This window comes from Heterodontus francisci, unplaced genomic scaffold (genome assembly GCF_036365525.1).
Source record: "Heterodontus francisci isolate sHetFra1 unplaced genomic scaffold, sHetFra1.hap1 HAP1_SCAFFOLD_837, whole genome shotgun sequence".
In the NCBI taxonomy this organism is placed as follows: Eukaryota; Metazoa; Chordata; class Chondrichthyes; order Heterodontiformes; family Heterodontidae; genus Heterodontus; species Heterodontus francisci.
The window spans coordinates 264,682-281,608 of record NW_027140645.1 but is presented as its reverse complement, the minus strand read 5'-3'; the positions used below and the strand labels follow the sequence as shown (position 1 = coordinate 281,608).

The window sequence follows — 16,927 nt, the reverse complement described above, 5'->3', positions numbered from 1 at the left end:
GGGGTGGAGTCACTGACAGGCTCAGACACTGCCTGAGAGACAGAGTGAACAGCAGTGCTTCCAGACTGACTCCTGCTGGAACCGGCTAGACACCATCTCCCAGACGGACCCCTGCCAGAACCGGCTAGACACCATCTCCCAGACTGACCCCTGCCGGAACCGGCTAGACACCATCTCCCAGACTGACCCCTGCCGGAACCGGCTAGACACCATCTCCCAGACTGACCCCTCCGGAACCGGCTAGACACCATCTCCCAGACTGACCCCTGCCGGAACCGGCTAGACACCATCTCCCAGACTGACCCCTCCGGAACCGGCTAGACACCATCTCCCAAACTGACCCCTGCCGGAACCGGCTAGACACCATCTCCCAGACTGACCCCTCCGGAACCGGCTAGACACCATCTCCCAGACTGACCCCTCCGGAACCGGCTAGACACCATCTCCCAGACTGACCCCTCCGGAACCGGCTAGACACCATCTCCCAGACTGACCCCTCCGGAACCGGCTAGACACCATCTCCCAGACTGACCCCTCCGGAACCGGCTAGACACCATCTCCCAGACTGACCCCTCCAGAACCGGCTAGACACCATCTCCCAGACTGACCCCTCCGGAACCGGCTAGACACCATCTCCCAGACTGACCCCTCCGGAACCGGCTAGACACCATCTCCCAGACTGACCCCTCTGGAACCGGCTAGACACCATCTCCCAGACTGACCCCTCCGGAACCAGCTGGACACCATCTCCCAGACTGACCCCTCCGGAACCGGCTAGACACCATCTCCCAGACTGACCCCTCCGGAACCGGCTGGACACCATCTCCCAGACTGACCCCTCTGGAACCAGCTAGACACCATCTCCCAGACTGACCCCTCCGGAACCGGCTAGACACCTTCTCCCCAACTGACCGCTCCGGAACCGGCTAGACACCTTCTCCCCAACTGACCCCTCCGGAGCCGGCGAGACACCTTCTCCCCAACTGACCGCTCCGGAACCGGCTAGACACCTTCTCCCCAACTGACCCCTCCGGTACCGGCTAGACACCTTCTCCCCAACTGACCGCTCCGGAACCGGCTAGACACCTTCTCCCAGACTGTCCCCTTCAGACCCGGCTAGACAGCGTCTCCCAATAAGGTTGCCAACAATCCAGGATTTGACTGGAGTTGGCAGGAATCGGAGATTATTCTCCAGGATCCGGGAGAGAAATCATCGCGACGTTAAAAAATGGCATTTTAATCCATTTCCTTTGCACATTTTTATAAGTTACAACAATGTTGGAGATGGGGGGAAAGATTCTGTTTGATTGACAGTCAAAAAAAAAAATCACCCCTCTGGGAAACCGAGTCTGTTCACTTTCCAAGTGGCCTTGGAAGTGAGTTTCCGTGAGGCTAGTGACCAATGGGAAGAGGGGTTGGGGTTGGCGAGGATGGGCGTCAAGTGGCCAATGGCAGCTTTGGAGGCAGGAGGTCATGTGACAAAAGCTCCGCGTCGCGATCATGAACTGTGTAATGCGGAGCTGGACTTGGGGCATGGAATGACGCGGAATGAGAATCTCCGTTGCTCCTCCATTACCAGCTACTGATTGGAACACAGAGTGACATTAGCCTCAGTTAGTGATACAGGAGTGAGGGGGCAATCGCTTCGTGAAATGTTACCTTTGGGGTGCGCTCGGTAAGCGATCCTCAGCGCTGCAGGATTGGTGTGGATCCCATCGGCAATCATTCCATAGAAAACGGACTGTCCGGCCGGAATCTGATTGCTGGTCAGCAGACCCACGATTCCCGGGTCCCTGTGGTGAAACTGGGGGAACGGAGGTGGAGGTATAAAACCACCTGGGTTACAGCTCACAGAAAACAACAAGTTACACTCGGAGAAAGAGAGCCAACCGCTTAATCCCCCACAGAATTCCGTTTCCAGGGCAGGGAGGGATTTCAGAGGGCATTATACTGACCGGTACACAATCCGGGCCACAAACACCCTCCCCTTCCCAGGATACATGTCCTGACCTTGTGGAATGCGACTCCGGCAATGAATACATCCAACGGTGCAAACCTCCCTGTGCCCTGCCCACTATTCATTACTTTGCTGCTTGTGGGATCTTGCTGTGCGCAAATTGGCTGCTTCGTTTCCTGCACTGCAACAGTAACTACACTTCAGAAACGACTTCATTGGCTGCAAAGCACTTTGGGATGACCTGCGGTTGTGAAAGGCTTTCTTTTACTTTCACTGCTTGAAGGAATTCTCAGCAACATTTAAATCCCCACGAAGTGGCAGAGACATCGTTCATCAGTAAGTTAAATCCTCAGCCCAATAGTCACCGGCCTGGGAACAATAATCCCAGGTTACCACGGAAAGCAACCAATAGGAGCAGAGGAGAATTTAAAAAAGACTTGCATTTATATCGCACTTTTCACAATCACAGGCCTCGCCAAGAGCTTTATGAAGTGTAGTCACTGTCGTAATGTAGGAAACACAGCAGCCATTTTGTACACAGCAAGATCCCACAAACAGCAATGTGATAATGACCAGATAATCTGTTTCAGTAATGATTGAGGGATAAATAGTGACCAGGAAACTGGGGGGAACTCCCCTACTCTTCTTCAAACTACTGCCAGGGGATATTTTACATTGATCCGAAAGATGTAGCTCCCTCAGTGCAGACCCTCCGACAGTGCAGCACTCACTCAGTACTGACCCTCCGACAGTGCAGCACACCCTCACTCCTGACCCTCCGACAGTGCAGCACTCACTCAGTACTGACCCTCCGACAGTGCAGCACACCCTCACTCCTGACCCTCCGACAGTGCAGCACTCCCTCAGTGCAGACCCTCCGACAGTGCAGCACTCACTCAGTACTGACCCTCCGACAGTGCAGCACACCCTCACTCCTGACCCTCCGACAGTGCAGCACTCCCTCAGTGCAGACCCTCCGACAGTGCAGCACTCACTCAGTACTGACCCTCCGACAGTGCAGGACTCCCTCAGTACTGACCCTCCGACAGTGCAGCACACCCTCATTCCTGACCCTCCGACAGTACAGCACTCACTCAGTACTGACCCTCCGACAGTGCAGCACACCCTCACTCCTGACCCTCCGACAGTGCAGCACTCCCTCAGTGCAGACCCTCCGACAGTGCAGCACTCACTCAGTACTGACCCTCCGACAGTGCAGGACTCCCTCAGTACTGACCCTCCGACAGTGCAGCACACCCTCATTCCTGACCCTCCGACAGTACAGCACTCACTCAGTACTGACCCTCCCACAGTACAGCACTCCCTCAGTACTGACCCTCCGACAGTGCGGCACACCCTCACTCCTGACCCGACAGTGCAGCACTCCCTCAGTACTGACCCTCCGACAGTGCAGGACTCCCTCAGTACTGACCCTCCGACAGTGTGGCGCTCCCTCAGTACTAACCCTCCAACAGTGCAGCACACCCTCAGTACTGACCCTCCGACAGTGCAGGACTCCCTCAGTACTGACCGACAGTGCAGGACTCCCTCAGTACTGACCCTCCGACAGTGCAGGACTCCCTTAGTACTGACCCTCCAACAGTGCAGGACTCCCTCAGTACTGACCCTCCAACAGTGCAGGACTCCCTCAGTACTGACCCTCCGACAGTGCAGCACTCCCTCAGTACTGACCCTCCCACAGTACTAACCCTCCAACAGTGCAGCACACCCTCAGTACTGACCCTCCGACAGTGCAGGACTCCCTCAGTACTGACCCCCCGACAGTGCAGGACTCCCTCAGTACTGACCCTCCGACACTGTGGCGCTCCCTCAGTACTGACCCTCCGACACTGTGGCGCTCCCTCAGGACTAACCCTCCGACAGTGCAGCACACCCTCAGTACTGACCCTCCGACAGTGCAGCACTCCCTCATTCCTGACCCTCCGACAGTGCAGCACTCCCTCAGTACTGACCCTCCGACAGTGCAGGACTCCCTCAGTACTGACCCTCCGACAGTGCAGGACTCCCTCAGTACTGACCCTCCGACAGTGCGGCACTCCCTCAGTACTGACCCTCCGACAGTGCAGCACTCCCTCAGTACTGACCCTCCGACAGTGCAGCACTCCCTCAGTACTGACCCTCCGACAGTGCAGCACTCCCTCAGTACTGACTCTCCGACAGTGCAGCACTCCCTCAGTACTGACCCTCCGACAGTGCAGCACTCCCTCAGTACTGACCCTCCGACAGTGCAGCACTCCCTCAGTACTAACCCTCCGACAGTGCAGCACTCCCTCAGTACTAACCCTCCGACAGTGCAGCACTCACTCAGTACTAACCCTCCGACAGTGCAGCACTCACTCAGTACTAACCCTCCGACAGTGCAGCACTCACTCAGTACTGACCCTCCGACAGTGCAGCACTCCCTCAGTACTGACCCTCCGACAGTGCAGCACTCCCTCAGTACTGACCCTCCGACAGTGCAGCACTCCCTCAGTACTGACCCTCCGACAGTGCAGCACTCCCTCAGTACTAACCCTCCGACAGTGCAGCACTCACTCATTACCGACCCTCCAACAGTGCAGCACTCACTCAGTACTGCATTGAGAGTGTCCGCTGGGAATTAATGCTCGAGTCTCTCGAGTGGGTCTTGAACCCACAACCTTCTGATTCAGAGATGAGACTCACTGAGCCTCTCCGGCCAACTCCCTCCCAGTTTGCACTGAGCGTTTACAGGGGATCTGTACTCACAGGCAACATGGCATTGAAGAGGTGGGTGATGAAGGTAGCTCCATGTTGCACTGCTGCTTCAGCCTGAGAGAGATTGGCAACAGAATGTCCTGCAGAGGTTTAATGAAAGAGAATACCTTTTATATTGGTCAGAAAATAAATCCTCAAACTAAATCAAACCTCCTACAGATTCTTCCCTCTATGAGAGAGGGTTGGAGAGAGTCGGAGAGAGAGAGAGCGCGTCGGAGAGAGCGAGCGTCAGAGAGAGCACGTCGGACAGCGAGAGCGACGGAGAGAGAGAGTGCGTTGGAGAGAGATAGCGCGTCGGAGACGGAGAGAGAGAGCGTCGGAGAGAGCGAGCGTCAGACAGAGAGAGCATCGGAGAGAGAGCACGTCAGACAGCGAGAGAGCGACGGAGAGAGAGAGTGCGTCGGAGAGAGAGAGTGCGCCGGATGGAGAGAGAGCAGAGAGAGAGAGAGAGAGCGGAGAGAGAGAGAGAGCGGAGAGAGAGAGAGAGCGGAGAGAGAGAGCGGAGAGAGAGCGAGCGCGTCGGAGAGAGAGAGACAGAGCGTCAGAGAGAGAGAGAGACAGAGCGTCAGAGAGAGAGAGAGACAGAGCGTCAGAGAGAGAGCGCGTGTCGGAGAGAGAGAGCGCGTCGGAGAGAGAGAGAGTGTGTTGGAGATAGTGAGTGTGTCGGGGAGAGAGAGAGAGTGGAGAGAGAGAGAGAATGTCAGAGAGAGAGAGCGAGCGTTGGAGAGAGAGAGAGCGAGCGTGAGAGAGAGAGCGCGTCGGAGATAGAGAACGCGTCGGAGATAGAGAACGCGTCGGAGATAGAGAACGCGTCGGAGATAGAGAACGCGTCGGAGATAGAGAACGCGTCGGAGATAGAGAACGCGTCGGAGATAGAGAACGCGTCGGAGATAGAGAACGCGTCGGAGATAGAGCAGAGAGAGAGAGAGAGCAGAGAGAGAGAGAGAGTGTCAGAGAGAGGTAGCGTGTCGGAGAGAGAGGGAGTGCGTTGGAGAGAGAGAGAGAGAGAGTCGAGAGAAAGAGAGCATCGGACAGAGAGAGAGCGGAGAGAGTGAGAGACAGAGAGAGAGAAAGAGAGCGGGGAGAGAGAAAAAGTGCATCAGAGAGAAAGAAAGAGAGAGCATCGGGGAGAGAGAGAGAGAGCGTCGGAGAGAGAGTGTCAGAGAGAGGGAGCGCGTCGGAGAGAGAGAGAGCATCGGAGAGAGGGAGAGCGTCGGAGAGAGGGAGAGCGTCGGAGAGAGGGAGAGAGAAAGAGTGTCAGAGAGACGGAGCGCGTCGGAGAGAGAGAAAGCGAGCGTCGGAGAGAGAGCGACAAAGAGAGACAGTGGAGAGAGAGAGAGAGAGAGCGGAGAGAGAGAGAGAGTGCGTCGGAGAGAGAGAGAGCGCGTCGGAGAGAGAAAGAGCGCGTCGGAGAGAGAGAGAGCGCGTCGGAGAGAGAGAGAGCGCGTCGGAGAGAGAGAGAGCGCGTCGGAGAGAGAGAGAGCGCGTCGGAGAGAGAGAGAGCGCGTCGGAGAGAGAGAGCGCGCGTCGGAGAGAGAGAGCGCGCGTCAGAGAGAGAGAGCGCGCGTCGGAGAGAGAGAGCGCGCGTCGGAGAGAGAAAGAGCGCGTCGGAGAGAGAAAGAGCGCGTCGGAGAGAGAAAGAGCGCGTCGGAGAGAGAGAGAGCGCGTCGGAGAGAGAGAGAGCGCGTCGGAGAGAGAGAGAGCGCGTCGGAGAGAGAGAGAGCGCGTCGGAGAGAGAGAGAGCGCGTCGGAGAGAGAGAGAGCGCGTCGGAGAGAGAGAGAGCGCGTCGGAGAGAGAGAGCGCGTCGGAGAGAGAGAGAGCGCGTCGGAGAGAGAGAGAGCGCGTCGGAGAGAGAGAGAGCGCGTCGGAGAGAGAGAGAGCGCGTCGGAGAGAGAGAGAGCGCGTCGGAGAGAGAGAGAGCGCGTCGGAGAGAGAGAGAGCGCGTCGGAGAGAGAGAGAGAGAGGGTCAGAGACAGAGAGAGCGGAGAGAGAGAGACAGAGAGAGCGGAGAGAGAGAGAGAGCGGGGAGAGAGAGAGAGAGAGATTGTCGGACAGAGAGAGAGAGAACGCATCGGACAGAGAGAGAGCGTCGGAGAGAGAGGGAGCTCAGAGAGAGAGAGAGCATCAGAGCGGAGAGCGAGAGTGCGGCGGAGAGAGAGCGCGGCGGAGAGAGAGCGCGGCGGAGAGAGAGCGCGGCGGAGAGAGAGCGCGGCGGAGAGAGAGCGCGGCGGAGAGAACGTCAGAGAGTGAGTGCCAGAGAGTGTCGGAGAGGGAGATTCGGAGAGAGAGAGCGCGTAGGAGAGAGCGTCAGAGACAGCCTCGGAGAGAGCATCGGAGAGAGACAGCGAGCGCTGAGAGAGAGCGAGCGCCGGAGAAAGAGAGAGCGCGAGCGGAGAGAAAGAGAGCGAGCGCATCAGAGAGAGAGAGCGTCGGAGAGAGAGAAAGAGAGGGAGTCGGAGAGAGAGAAAGAGACAGCATCGGAGAGAGAGAGAGAGAGTGTCGGAGAGAGAGAGCGAGCGGAGAGAAAGAGAGCGAGCGCGTCGGAGAGAGAGAGAGAGAGCGTCAGAGAGAGAGGGAGCGCGTTGGGGAGAGAGCGCGTCAGGGAGTGAGAGCACGTCTGAGAGAGAGAGCGTCTGAAATAGAGAGAGAGAGAGAGAGAGAGTGTCAGAGAGAGAGCGTCAGAGAGAGCGCGAGCGAGCGTCGGAGAGAGAGGGAGGTCGGAGAGAGAGCGAGCGAGCGAGTTGGGGAGAGAGAGAGAGACACACAGAGCAAGTGTCGGAGAGAGAGTGTCGGAGAGAGAGAGAGAGAGAGACAGGGACAGAGAACTCATCATCCTAACCCACAGCTCACACTCTCCCTCCCACAACCTGCCCCAAGGTGACCGGCCCTTTACCCTCTCGGGTCGATTCGATCCATGGTGCCTCAGGAGGTCACAGGTCAAGTTTCAATCCCTGTTCCTGCAAATTTACAGATATCCCCAATGGCCCTATTAATAGTCATAGAGTCAGAGTCAAAGAGTAAAACAGCACAGAAACAGGCTCTTCGGCCCATCGTGTCTGTGCCAGCCATCAAGCACCTAACTATTCTAATCCCATTTTCAGCTCTTGGCCCGTAGCCTTGTATACTATGGCGTTTCAAGTGCTCGTCTAAATACTTCTTAAATGTTAAGAGGGTTCCTGCCTCCACCACCCTTCACGCAGTGTATTTCAGATTCCAAACACGCGCTGGGTGAAAAAATGCTTCCTTAAATCCCCCCTAAACCTCCTGCCCCTTACCCTAAATCTATGCCCCCTAGTTCTTAGTTTCTTCCTATCTACCCTATCAATGCCCCTCATAATTTTGTATACCTCAATCAGGTCCCCCCTCAGCCTTCTCTGCTCCAAGGAAAACAACCCCAGCCTATCCAGTCTCTCTTCATGGATGAAATGCTCCAGCCCAGGCAACATCCTGGTGAATCTCCTCTGCACCCTCTCCAGTGCAATCACATCCTTCCTATGGTGTGGTGACAAGAACTGTACATAGTACTCCAGCTGTGGTCTAACTAGCGTTTTATACAGCTCCATCATAACCTCCCTGCTCTTATATTCTATGCCTCAGCTAATAAAGGCAAGTATCCCATATGCCTTCCTAACCACCTTATCTATCTGTGTTGCTGCCTCCAGTGATCTATGGACAAGTACACCAAGGTCCCTCTGACTCTCTGTACTTCCTAGGGTCCGACCATCCATTGTATATTCCCTTGCCTTGTTAGTCCTCCCAAAATGCATCACCTCACACTTTTCAGGATTAAATTCCATTTTCCACTGCTCTGCCCATTTTACCAGCCCAACTATATCGTTCTGTAATCTAAGGCTTTCCTCCTCACTACCATCAATTTTCGTGTCACCTGCGAACTTACTGATCATACCTCCTCCATTCACATCTAAATCATTAATGTACACTACAAACAGCAAGGGTCCCTGCACTGATCCCTGTGGTACACCACTGGTCACAGGCTTCCACTCGCAGAAACAACCCTCGACCATCACCCTCTGCCTCCTGCCACTAAGCTAATTTTGGATCCAATTTGACAAATTGCCCTGGATCCCATGGGCTCTTACCTTCTTAACCAATCTCCCATGCGAGACCTCATCAAAAGCCTTACTGAATTCCATATAGACTACATCAACTGCTTTACCCTCATCTACACATCTAGTCACCTCCTCGAAAAATTCAATCAATCAAGTTAGTCAGACAATAGTGTTCTAATTGAAGATACATCCAGTGAGAGAGGGAGGGAGGGAGGGACAGACAAAGAGAGAGAAAAAGACAAAACCTAGGACGACAGCAGTGAGAGCTGTGGATTGACGGCTGCTCTCTCCCCGGTCAGAACAGCAGACATGGGAGACAAGAGACGAGCAAAGGGAAACAAAGTGAAAAGCTGCCTCTGGCTGCTCCATCCTCACCCAGCGAGACACAAATCCCACGGCTGACCAGCTCCCTGATAACCTCTTCACTTCTGTCAAGCTCAGGAGCCAGTGTGACAATTCGGATATTGTCCAGAGAGCCGTACGTATCGAGCAGATCCTGGAAGCCCCGCTTCTCAAACGACCGCAGGTACTCCTCCGGGTGAGCACCCTTCTTGTCTTTGCTAATGAAGGGTCCTTCCAAGTGTAAACCTGGACATTGCAGAGAGAATAGTCCTGTCAGAACAGCCCCTTCACTTCCTGATCTGTCCCTCAGTCTCACCTCTGAATCAGAAGGTTGTGGGTAAAGTCCCAATCAAGAATCTTGAGCACAAAATCCAGCCTGGCATTCCCAGTGCAGTACTGAGGGAGCACCGCACTATCGGAGGGTCAGTACTGAGGGAGCACTGCACTATCGGAGCGTCAGTACTGAGGGAGCACCGCACTGTCGGAGGGTCAGTACTGAGGGAGTGCGCAATGTCGGAGGGTCAGTACTGAGGGAGTGCTGCACTGTCGGAGGGTCAGTACTGAGGGAGCACTGCACGCTGGGGACCGGGGACCGTGTGTTCACGTTGGGGACCGGGGACCGTGTGTTCACACTGGGGACCGGGGACCGTGTGTTCACGTTGGGGACCGGGGACCGTGTGTTCACACTGCCGGGTTCCTTGCGGACTGTGTGTTGCAGAGCGCTATCTCACTATCCGAGCATCAGGACAGATGCGAGCCAAAGAGAAAATCCATAAAACTCACCCAAAATCCCTGCTCCCTGAGGCCCACCGGCCTGCACCTCAATTTGAGGAATATTCTGTGAAGGAATAGAGTTATAAAGGTTTTTAAAAATGCTAAATATTTGGAAACAATCATTCTATGAGACGGTCAGGTTGATTATTTTCCTCACTACATTAGAAACCTTGTATATAACACACCTCCTGCACGGATCTGACTGACTTCCTGTGACATTTTACCCATCACTGTTAACATTATGAGCAATACCATTAGCACTTCCTCCTCCCTCTCTCCACTTCCCCCCCCTCTCCTCCCCCACTCTCTCCTCTACTCCTCCCCCACTCTCTCCTCCCCCACTCTCTCCTCTACTCCTCCCCCACTCTCTCTTCCCCCCCCCCTCCTCTATTCCTCCCCCACTCTCTCTTCCCCCCACCCTCCCCCACCCAGCTCCTTGTCCCAACCCCTTCGGCCCATATTTATTCAGAAACCCAGTCCATCTCTCCCTGCACGCAGGCAAACTTTGCTCCTCTCACTGGGAACAGTCTGTGTGATGTAACGTGATGTGACGAACCTGGTGGTAGATTGAGACTGGGGAGGTCACAAGTGTTGGACAGAAAGAGGTTACTCCAGTGGACAGCAGCTTCCGAGCAACCATGGAAACCCCACACTTCAGCTCATCTGTGGCCAATGAGAAGTCAGATCCATATCCTCCTAGAAACCGGGCATCAACACATCAGACAACAGTCTTCAGACACGATCCATGGCTTGCAGCACAAAGCTACCGGAATAATTCTTGGTGCAAAATGAGTCCCCTGAAAATCCGTGAGAATTCTGCGCACTAAGAGGGAGTGGTGACAGTCTTGCTATTGATTGGCTGAAGGAAGTGGGGGAACGGGCAATTGGCAAGAATTGGAGGAGCGCAGAGATCTTGGAGGGTTGTGGGACCAGAGATAGGGAGGGGTGAGGCCGTGGGGGGGATTTGAAAACAAGGCTGAGAATTTTCAATTTGAGGCATTGAGGGGCTATCGAAGGATTAAGGCTGGGGTGCAGGACATAATGGAGAAGTGCACAAAGTCTTCACTCACCATTGATCTGTGTGTCAATGAACCCTGGGGCAATGATGCTGCCCTTACAATCAACCTGAATGTCCGCATAACCTTTCTCATCAAAGAACAGCTTCTCCGGGTTCAGGATCTTCCCCTCACGGATCCAAAGGTCCTCCCTTCAAAACAGACACAGTCGGAGCGTAAACGGAGACCTGTTCAATCACGTGAGCTGGCTCAAGCTTCCAGCTCAAATAATTCTTACTGTCGGTGCCGGGGCTCAGTGGGCAGCTCTCACCTCCGAGTCAGGAGGTTGTGGGTTCAAATCCCACTCCAGGGGCTGCCACTGTCAGAGGTGCCGTTATATCAAATCCCCATTTGCCCTCAGGTGGATGTAAAAGATCCAATCGCACTATTTCGAGGAAGAGCAGGGCAGTTCTCCCCGGTGTCCTGACCAATGTTTTATCCCTCAACCAACATCACATTATCTGGTCATTATCACATGGCTGTTTGTGGGATCTTGCTGTGCACAAATTGGCTACTGCGTTTCCTACATTACAACAGTCACTACATTCCAAAAGTATGTCATCGGCTGTAAAACACTTTGGGATGCCCTGAGGGTGTGAAAGGTGCTATATAAATGCAAATCTGTCAGAACTGTGTGTAACATTGTTCTGATCACTCTCGGTGAAGCAATGATTGAGTTTAATCTCTGCCACACATCCAAATGCTAATTCTCAACCTTTAAGATTGTCAGCAATTCGCTGCATAAGCTTCTCGACTACAGCCGGCATCACAGCTGAGGCCTAGCTTATTCTCACCTCCTAGCCACACACCACTTGTCTTGATATATAACCCTTCCAAATGCACTGGGGGGTGGGACACATTACTGACCTCTGCAACTTGTGATCCTTTAGAATATGGCAATTCTGGAACTGTGTAATTGGGGCGTCTGAGACAGATTTATTGGATGGCATTTTTAAACGGAGGAGCCAGTTTCCTGCAAGAGATCATTAAAACCGTTAAGATACCATGGCACAGCGCTAGACATGACGAATTGTGTCTTTACTGATGAAACAGGCTTAGCAGCAAACAGGACGATTTACTGTACAGCAATCGCAGGAGGTGTAATATCTGCCCTTTTACCTCCTCTCCCCTCACTATCCAAGGCCCCAAACACTCCTTTCAGGTGAAGCAGCAATTTACTTGTACTTCTTTCAATTTAGTATACTATATTCGCAGCTCACAATGCCGTCTCCTCTACATTAGGGAGACCAAACGCAGATTGGGTGACCGCTTTGAACACCTCCAATCAGCCCGAAAGCATGACCCTGAGCTTCTGATTGCTTGCCATTTCAACACTCCCCCTGCTCTCGTGCCAACATTTCTGACTTTGGCCTGCTCGAGTGCTCCAGTGAACATCAACGCAAGCTCGAGGAGCAGCACCTGATCTTTCGATTAGGTACTCTACAGCCTTGCGGACTGAACATTGAGTTCAATAACTTCACAGCATGACTGGCCTTTTTTTAATATTTCATTTTTTTTAAACCATGTGCCTGCTTTTCATGTCAGAGCTGCTCATTATTCCACTATTAACACTCTCTCTGGACTAACGCTTTGTCTTTCACCACAAGCATTAACACATGCTTTGCCTTTGCCCCAGGACAATTTAATCTCCCCCTGCCCTATCAAACACCTTCCCCTTTGTTCTCTCCCCCACTCCCCTCCCCTTGCTTAAAACCTAATTCTTTTCTAACCTTTGCCAGTTCTGATGAAAGGTCACTGACCTGAAACTTTAACTTTGTTTATCTCTCTGCAGATGCTGCCTGACCTGCTGAGTATTTCCAACAATTTTTGTTTTTATTTCAAATTTCCAGAATTTGCAGTATTTTGCTTTTATATTAAGATGATTTACTGAATTGATACAAAGAGTTGTGAACTTTTGGAATTCTCTACCCCAGAGAACTTTGGATGCTCAGTCGTTGAATATCTTCAAGACTGAAATCGATGGATTTTTGGATACTAAGGGAATTCAGGGATACAGGGATTGTGTAGGAAGGTGAAATGGAATTGGATCAGCCATGATCTTATTGAATGACGGAACAGGCTCGAGGGGCTGAATGGCCTACTCCTGCTCCTAACTCGTATGTTCTTACATTCTCACGAACCAGCACACAAAGACAGCTCCAGCATATAGACTAAATACAAACCCTGCCCTAGTCTGACTTTGACAGCACCTTCCAAACCCACGACCTCTACCAACTAGAAGGACAAGAGCAGCAGATGCATGGGAACACCACCACCTGAAAGTTCCCCTCCAAGTCACACACCATCCTGACTTGGAACAATATCGCTGTTCCTTCACTGTCACTGGGTCAAAATCCTGCAACTCCCTACCTAACAGCACTGTGGGTGTACCTACACTACACAGACTGCAGCGGTTCAAGAAGGCAGCTCACCACCACCTTCTCAAGGGCAATTAGGGATGGGCAACAAATGCTGGCCTGGCCAGCACATCCCATGAACGAATAAAATAAAAAGTCTGTCTTATTTTAAGTATAGACAAGCTGAGGCCTTAACTTGATTTTACAGATCAATGGACTGAATTCACCCTGTTTATACTGAGGGCAGTTCAGTATCAATGGGACATTAGCACATCATCATTATCTTCTGCAAATCTTTCTCCAACATCAGGCAAGACCTTCAGCCTGAAGATAGCAATGGAACAAAGAGCACGTGCATCATCAGATCCACCCTGGGCATAAACAGGGGTTGAATTTAGCACTGAGACCCCCAATCATGTAGAAATCGCTCTGTAATACGAGCAAGGCATTAAATACCAAGTGCAGTAATCAGCAAAGCAGGGAAGAATCGCAGAGTTATCCAGTAACCTTCATTGCAAAGACTTGTTCCGTAAAATAAAAATAACAGATGTTCACTGCATTGGTCAGGATAACGAACGATAATTTATATCTATATAGCTCCTTTAATGTAATAAGCACATGGGTAAGGCTTCCACTGCTATGTTCAGACTGGCCAAGAGAGTGTGGGAAAATGGCGCACTGACACGGAACACAAAAGTCCGAGTGTATCAGGCCTGTGTCCTCAGTACCTTGCTCTACGGCAGCGAGGCCTGGACAACGTATGCCAGCCAAGAGCGACGCCTCAATTCATTCCATCTTCGCTGCCTCCGGAGAATACTTGGCATCAGGTGGCAGGACCGTATCTCCAACACAGAAGTCCTCGAGGCGGCCAACATCCCCAGCTTATACACACTACTGAGTCAGCGGCGCTTGAGATGGCTTGGCCATGTGAGCCGCATGGAAGATGGCAGGATCCCCAAAGACACATTGTACAGCGAGCTCGCCACTGGTATCAGACCCACCGGCCGTCCATGTCTCCGTTATAAAGACGTCTGCAAACGCGACATGAAATCGTGTGACATTGATCACAAGTCGTGGGAGTCAGTTGCCAGCATTCGCCAGAGCTGGCGGGCAGCCATAAAGACAGGGCTAAATTGTGGCGAGTCGAAGAGACTTAGTAGTTGGCAGGAAAAAAGACAGAGGCGCAAGGGGAGAGCCAACTGTGCAACAGCCCCAACAAACAAATTTCTCTGCAGCACCTGTGGAAGAGCCTGTCACTCCAGAATTGGCCTTTATAGCCACTCCAGGCGCTGCTTCACAAACCACTGACCACCTCCAGGCGCGTATCCATTGTCTCTCGAGATAAGGAGGCCCAAAAGAAGAAAAAGAAAGAAAAAAGAAAAGAAAAAGAAAGAATGTAATAAAACATCCTAAGATGCTTCACAGGAGCATGAATAAACAAAACATGACACCGAGCCACAAAAGGAGATATTAGGTCTGACGATCAAAAGTTGGGTCAAAGAGGTGGGTTTTACGGAGCGTCTTAAAAGAGGAAAGCAAGGTGGAGAGGCGGAGAGGTTCAGGGAGGGTATTCCAGAGCTGAGAGTCCAGGCAGCTGAAGGTGCAGCCACCAGTGGTGGAGCGACTAAAATTGGGGATGCTCAAGAGGCCAAAATCAGAGGAGCACGGGGGCTCAGAGGGTTATAGGGCTGGAGGAGGTTACAGAGATAGGGAGGGGCGAGGTCATGGAGGGATTTGAAAACAAGGATGAGAAATGTAAAATCAAGACGTTGCTAATATTGATCAGCGAGGAAAAGGGTGATGGGGGATGGGACTTAGTGCGATTTACGACACGGGCAACAGAGCTTTGGATGACCTCAAGTTTACAGAGGGTAGAATGTGGCAAACCAGCCAGGAGTGTGTTGGAACAGTCAAGTCTAGAGGTAATGAATAAATGAATGGGGGTTTTAGCAGCGAATGAGCTGAGACAGGGACGAAGTTGAGCGTTACAGAGGTGGAAACAGGTGGTCGAGATGATGGTGTGAATACAAGGTCTGAAGCTCATCTCGGGGTGAAATGTTTAACCCAGGTTGCGAGCAAATTAGTATAATGTCAGACTGTTGCCAGGGAGAGGGCGTCAGTAGCTAGGGAACTGATTTTGAGGGAGCAGGGATCAAAAACAATGGGTTCAGTCTTCCCAATATTTAATTGGAGGAAATTTCTGCTCATCCAGTACTGGGTGTCGGATAAACAGTCTGATAGTTTAGCAACAGTGGAGGAGTGGAGAGAGGTGGTGGTGAGGTAGAGCTGGGTGTCATCAGCGTACATGTGAAAACTAATGCTGTGCTTTCAGATGATGTCATTGAGAGGCGGCATGTAGATGAGAAATAGGAGGGGGGAAAGGGGAGATCCTTGGGAGGCACCAGAGGTAACGTTGCGGGAGCAGGAAGAGAAGCCATTGCAAGTGATTCTCTGGCTACGATTAGATAAGAATGGAACCAGGTGAGAGCAGTCCCACCCAGCTGGACGATGGTGGACAGGCTGTGGATAGGACTCTGCCTCCCTCCAGGTAAAGCAACTGAATAATCCAAATCCACCTGAGCAGGTAAAGGGGACCCAAGTTTATAACATCTGATCCTAAAGACAGCCCTTCCCTCAGTTACTGCACTGAAATGTCAGCCAACATTCTCCAATCCAGAATGGAGCTTAAACCCATGAGCTGCATTGTCAGTAACGTTACAGGCTTTCACACTATTATATTCTAAACACCTTCTTTACTATTCAGCTTTCTGCACACGATACGGGTGATTGTAGAAGCACTCTGCACCAATTCTGCAAAACTGTCATGAAAGCACCACAAGGCACATCAGAACTGGGGGCTTTGTTTCAGTCTGCTGTTCACTTTGCTTCTGATCACAGTCTCTCCTGATTTCACTGCCATGGAGCAGTAACTGTGTAGGTGAGCCTCACCGTACTGAAACCTAGGCTCATCCCTTCTCCCATTCCCTCCTCATTCCACCGAGTCAGAAGGTCGTGGGTTCAAGTCCCACTCGAGAGACTTGAAGAACATATGCTACGCTGACACTTGGTGGTGCCTTGGTTCGGATGAGATATTAAAATCGAGGATCTGTCTGCCCTCTCAAGCAGACATAAAAGATCATGTAAATTATTTCAAAGAAGAGTTCGCCCCAATAATAAAAACAGAAAATGCTGGAAATACTCAGCAGGTCTGGCAGCCTCTGCAGAGAGAGAAGCAGAGTTAACGTTTCAGGTCAGTGACCCTTCATCTCTCTCCACAGAAGCTGCCAGACATGCTGAGTATGTCCAGCACTGATTTATTTCAGATTTTCAGCATCCACAGTATTTTGCTTTTATTTTAGACTTCTCCTGGGGACAATATTTAGTCCTGAACCAATATTACCCGGTCAATATCACACTGACTGTTTGTGGGATCTTTCTGTGCGCAAATTGGCTGCCACATTTCGTACAATAGCGGCTACATTTCAAAAGCAATTCATTGGCTGTCAAAACAATATCCTGAGGATGTGGAAGGCGCTATATAAATACAAATCTAACTCTGCGGCTTTCCTCCGGAGCTCACCCCGCGATCCATTTACCTGCCGCGCCGCTTCCCT

The 16,927-nt window shown here is 52.1% G+C and overlaps 1 protein-coding gene across 1 annotated transcript in view; it reads right to left on the bottom strand.

The window, feature by feature from the left end:
* amdhd2 (amidohydrolase domain containing 2) overlaps nucleotides 1-16,916 on the bottom strand; it is a 17,568-nt gene extending 652 nt beyond the window's left edge. Inside the window, exons 1-8 of the mRNA XM_068025860.1 lie at nucleotides 16,894-16,916; nucleotides 11,824-11,929; nucleotides 10,972-11,108; nucleotides 10,458-10,597; nucleotides 9,911-9,965; nucleotides 9,161-9,373; nucleotides 4,706-4,794; nucleotides 1,660-1,804 (exon numbers count right to left, since the gene is read on the bottom strand). Of these exons, the coding sequence (XP_067881961.1) occupies nucleotides 1,660-1,804; nucleotides 4,706-4,794; nucleotides 9,161-9,373; nucleotides 9,911-9,965; nucleotides 10,458-10,597; nucleotides 10,972-11,108; nucleotides 11,824-11,906 (862 nt within the window). The 5' untranslated portion in view covers nucleotides 11,907-11,929; nucleotides 16,894-16,916. The remainder of the gene's footprint in view (nucleotides 1-1,659; nucleotides 1,805-4,705; nucleotides 4,795-9,160; nucleotides 9,374-9,910; nucleotides 9,966-10,457; nucleotides 10,598-10,971; nucleotides 11,109-11,823; nucleotides 11,930-16,893) is intronic.
* Nucleotides 16,917-16,927: the final 11 nt, after the last annotated feature.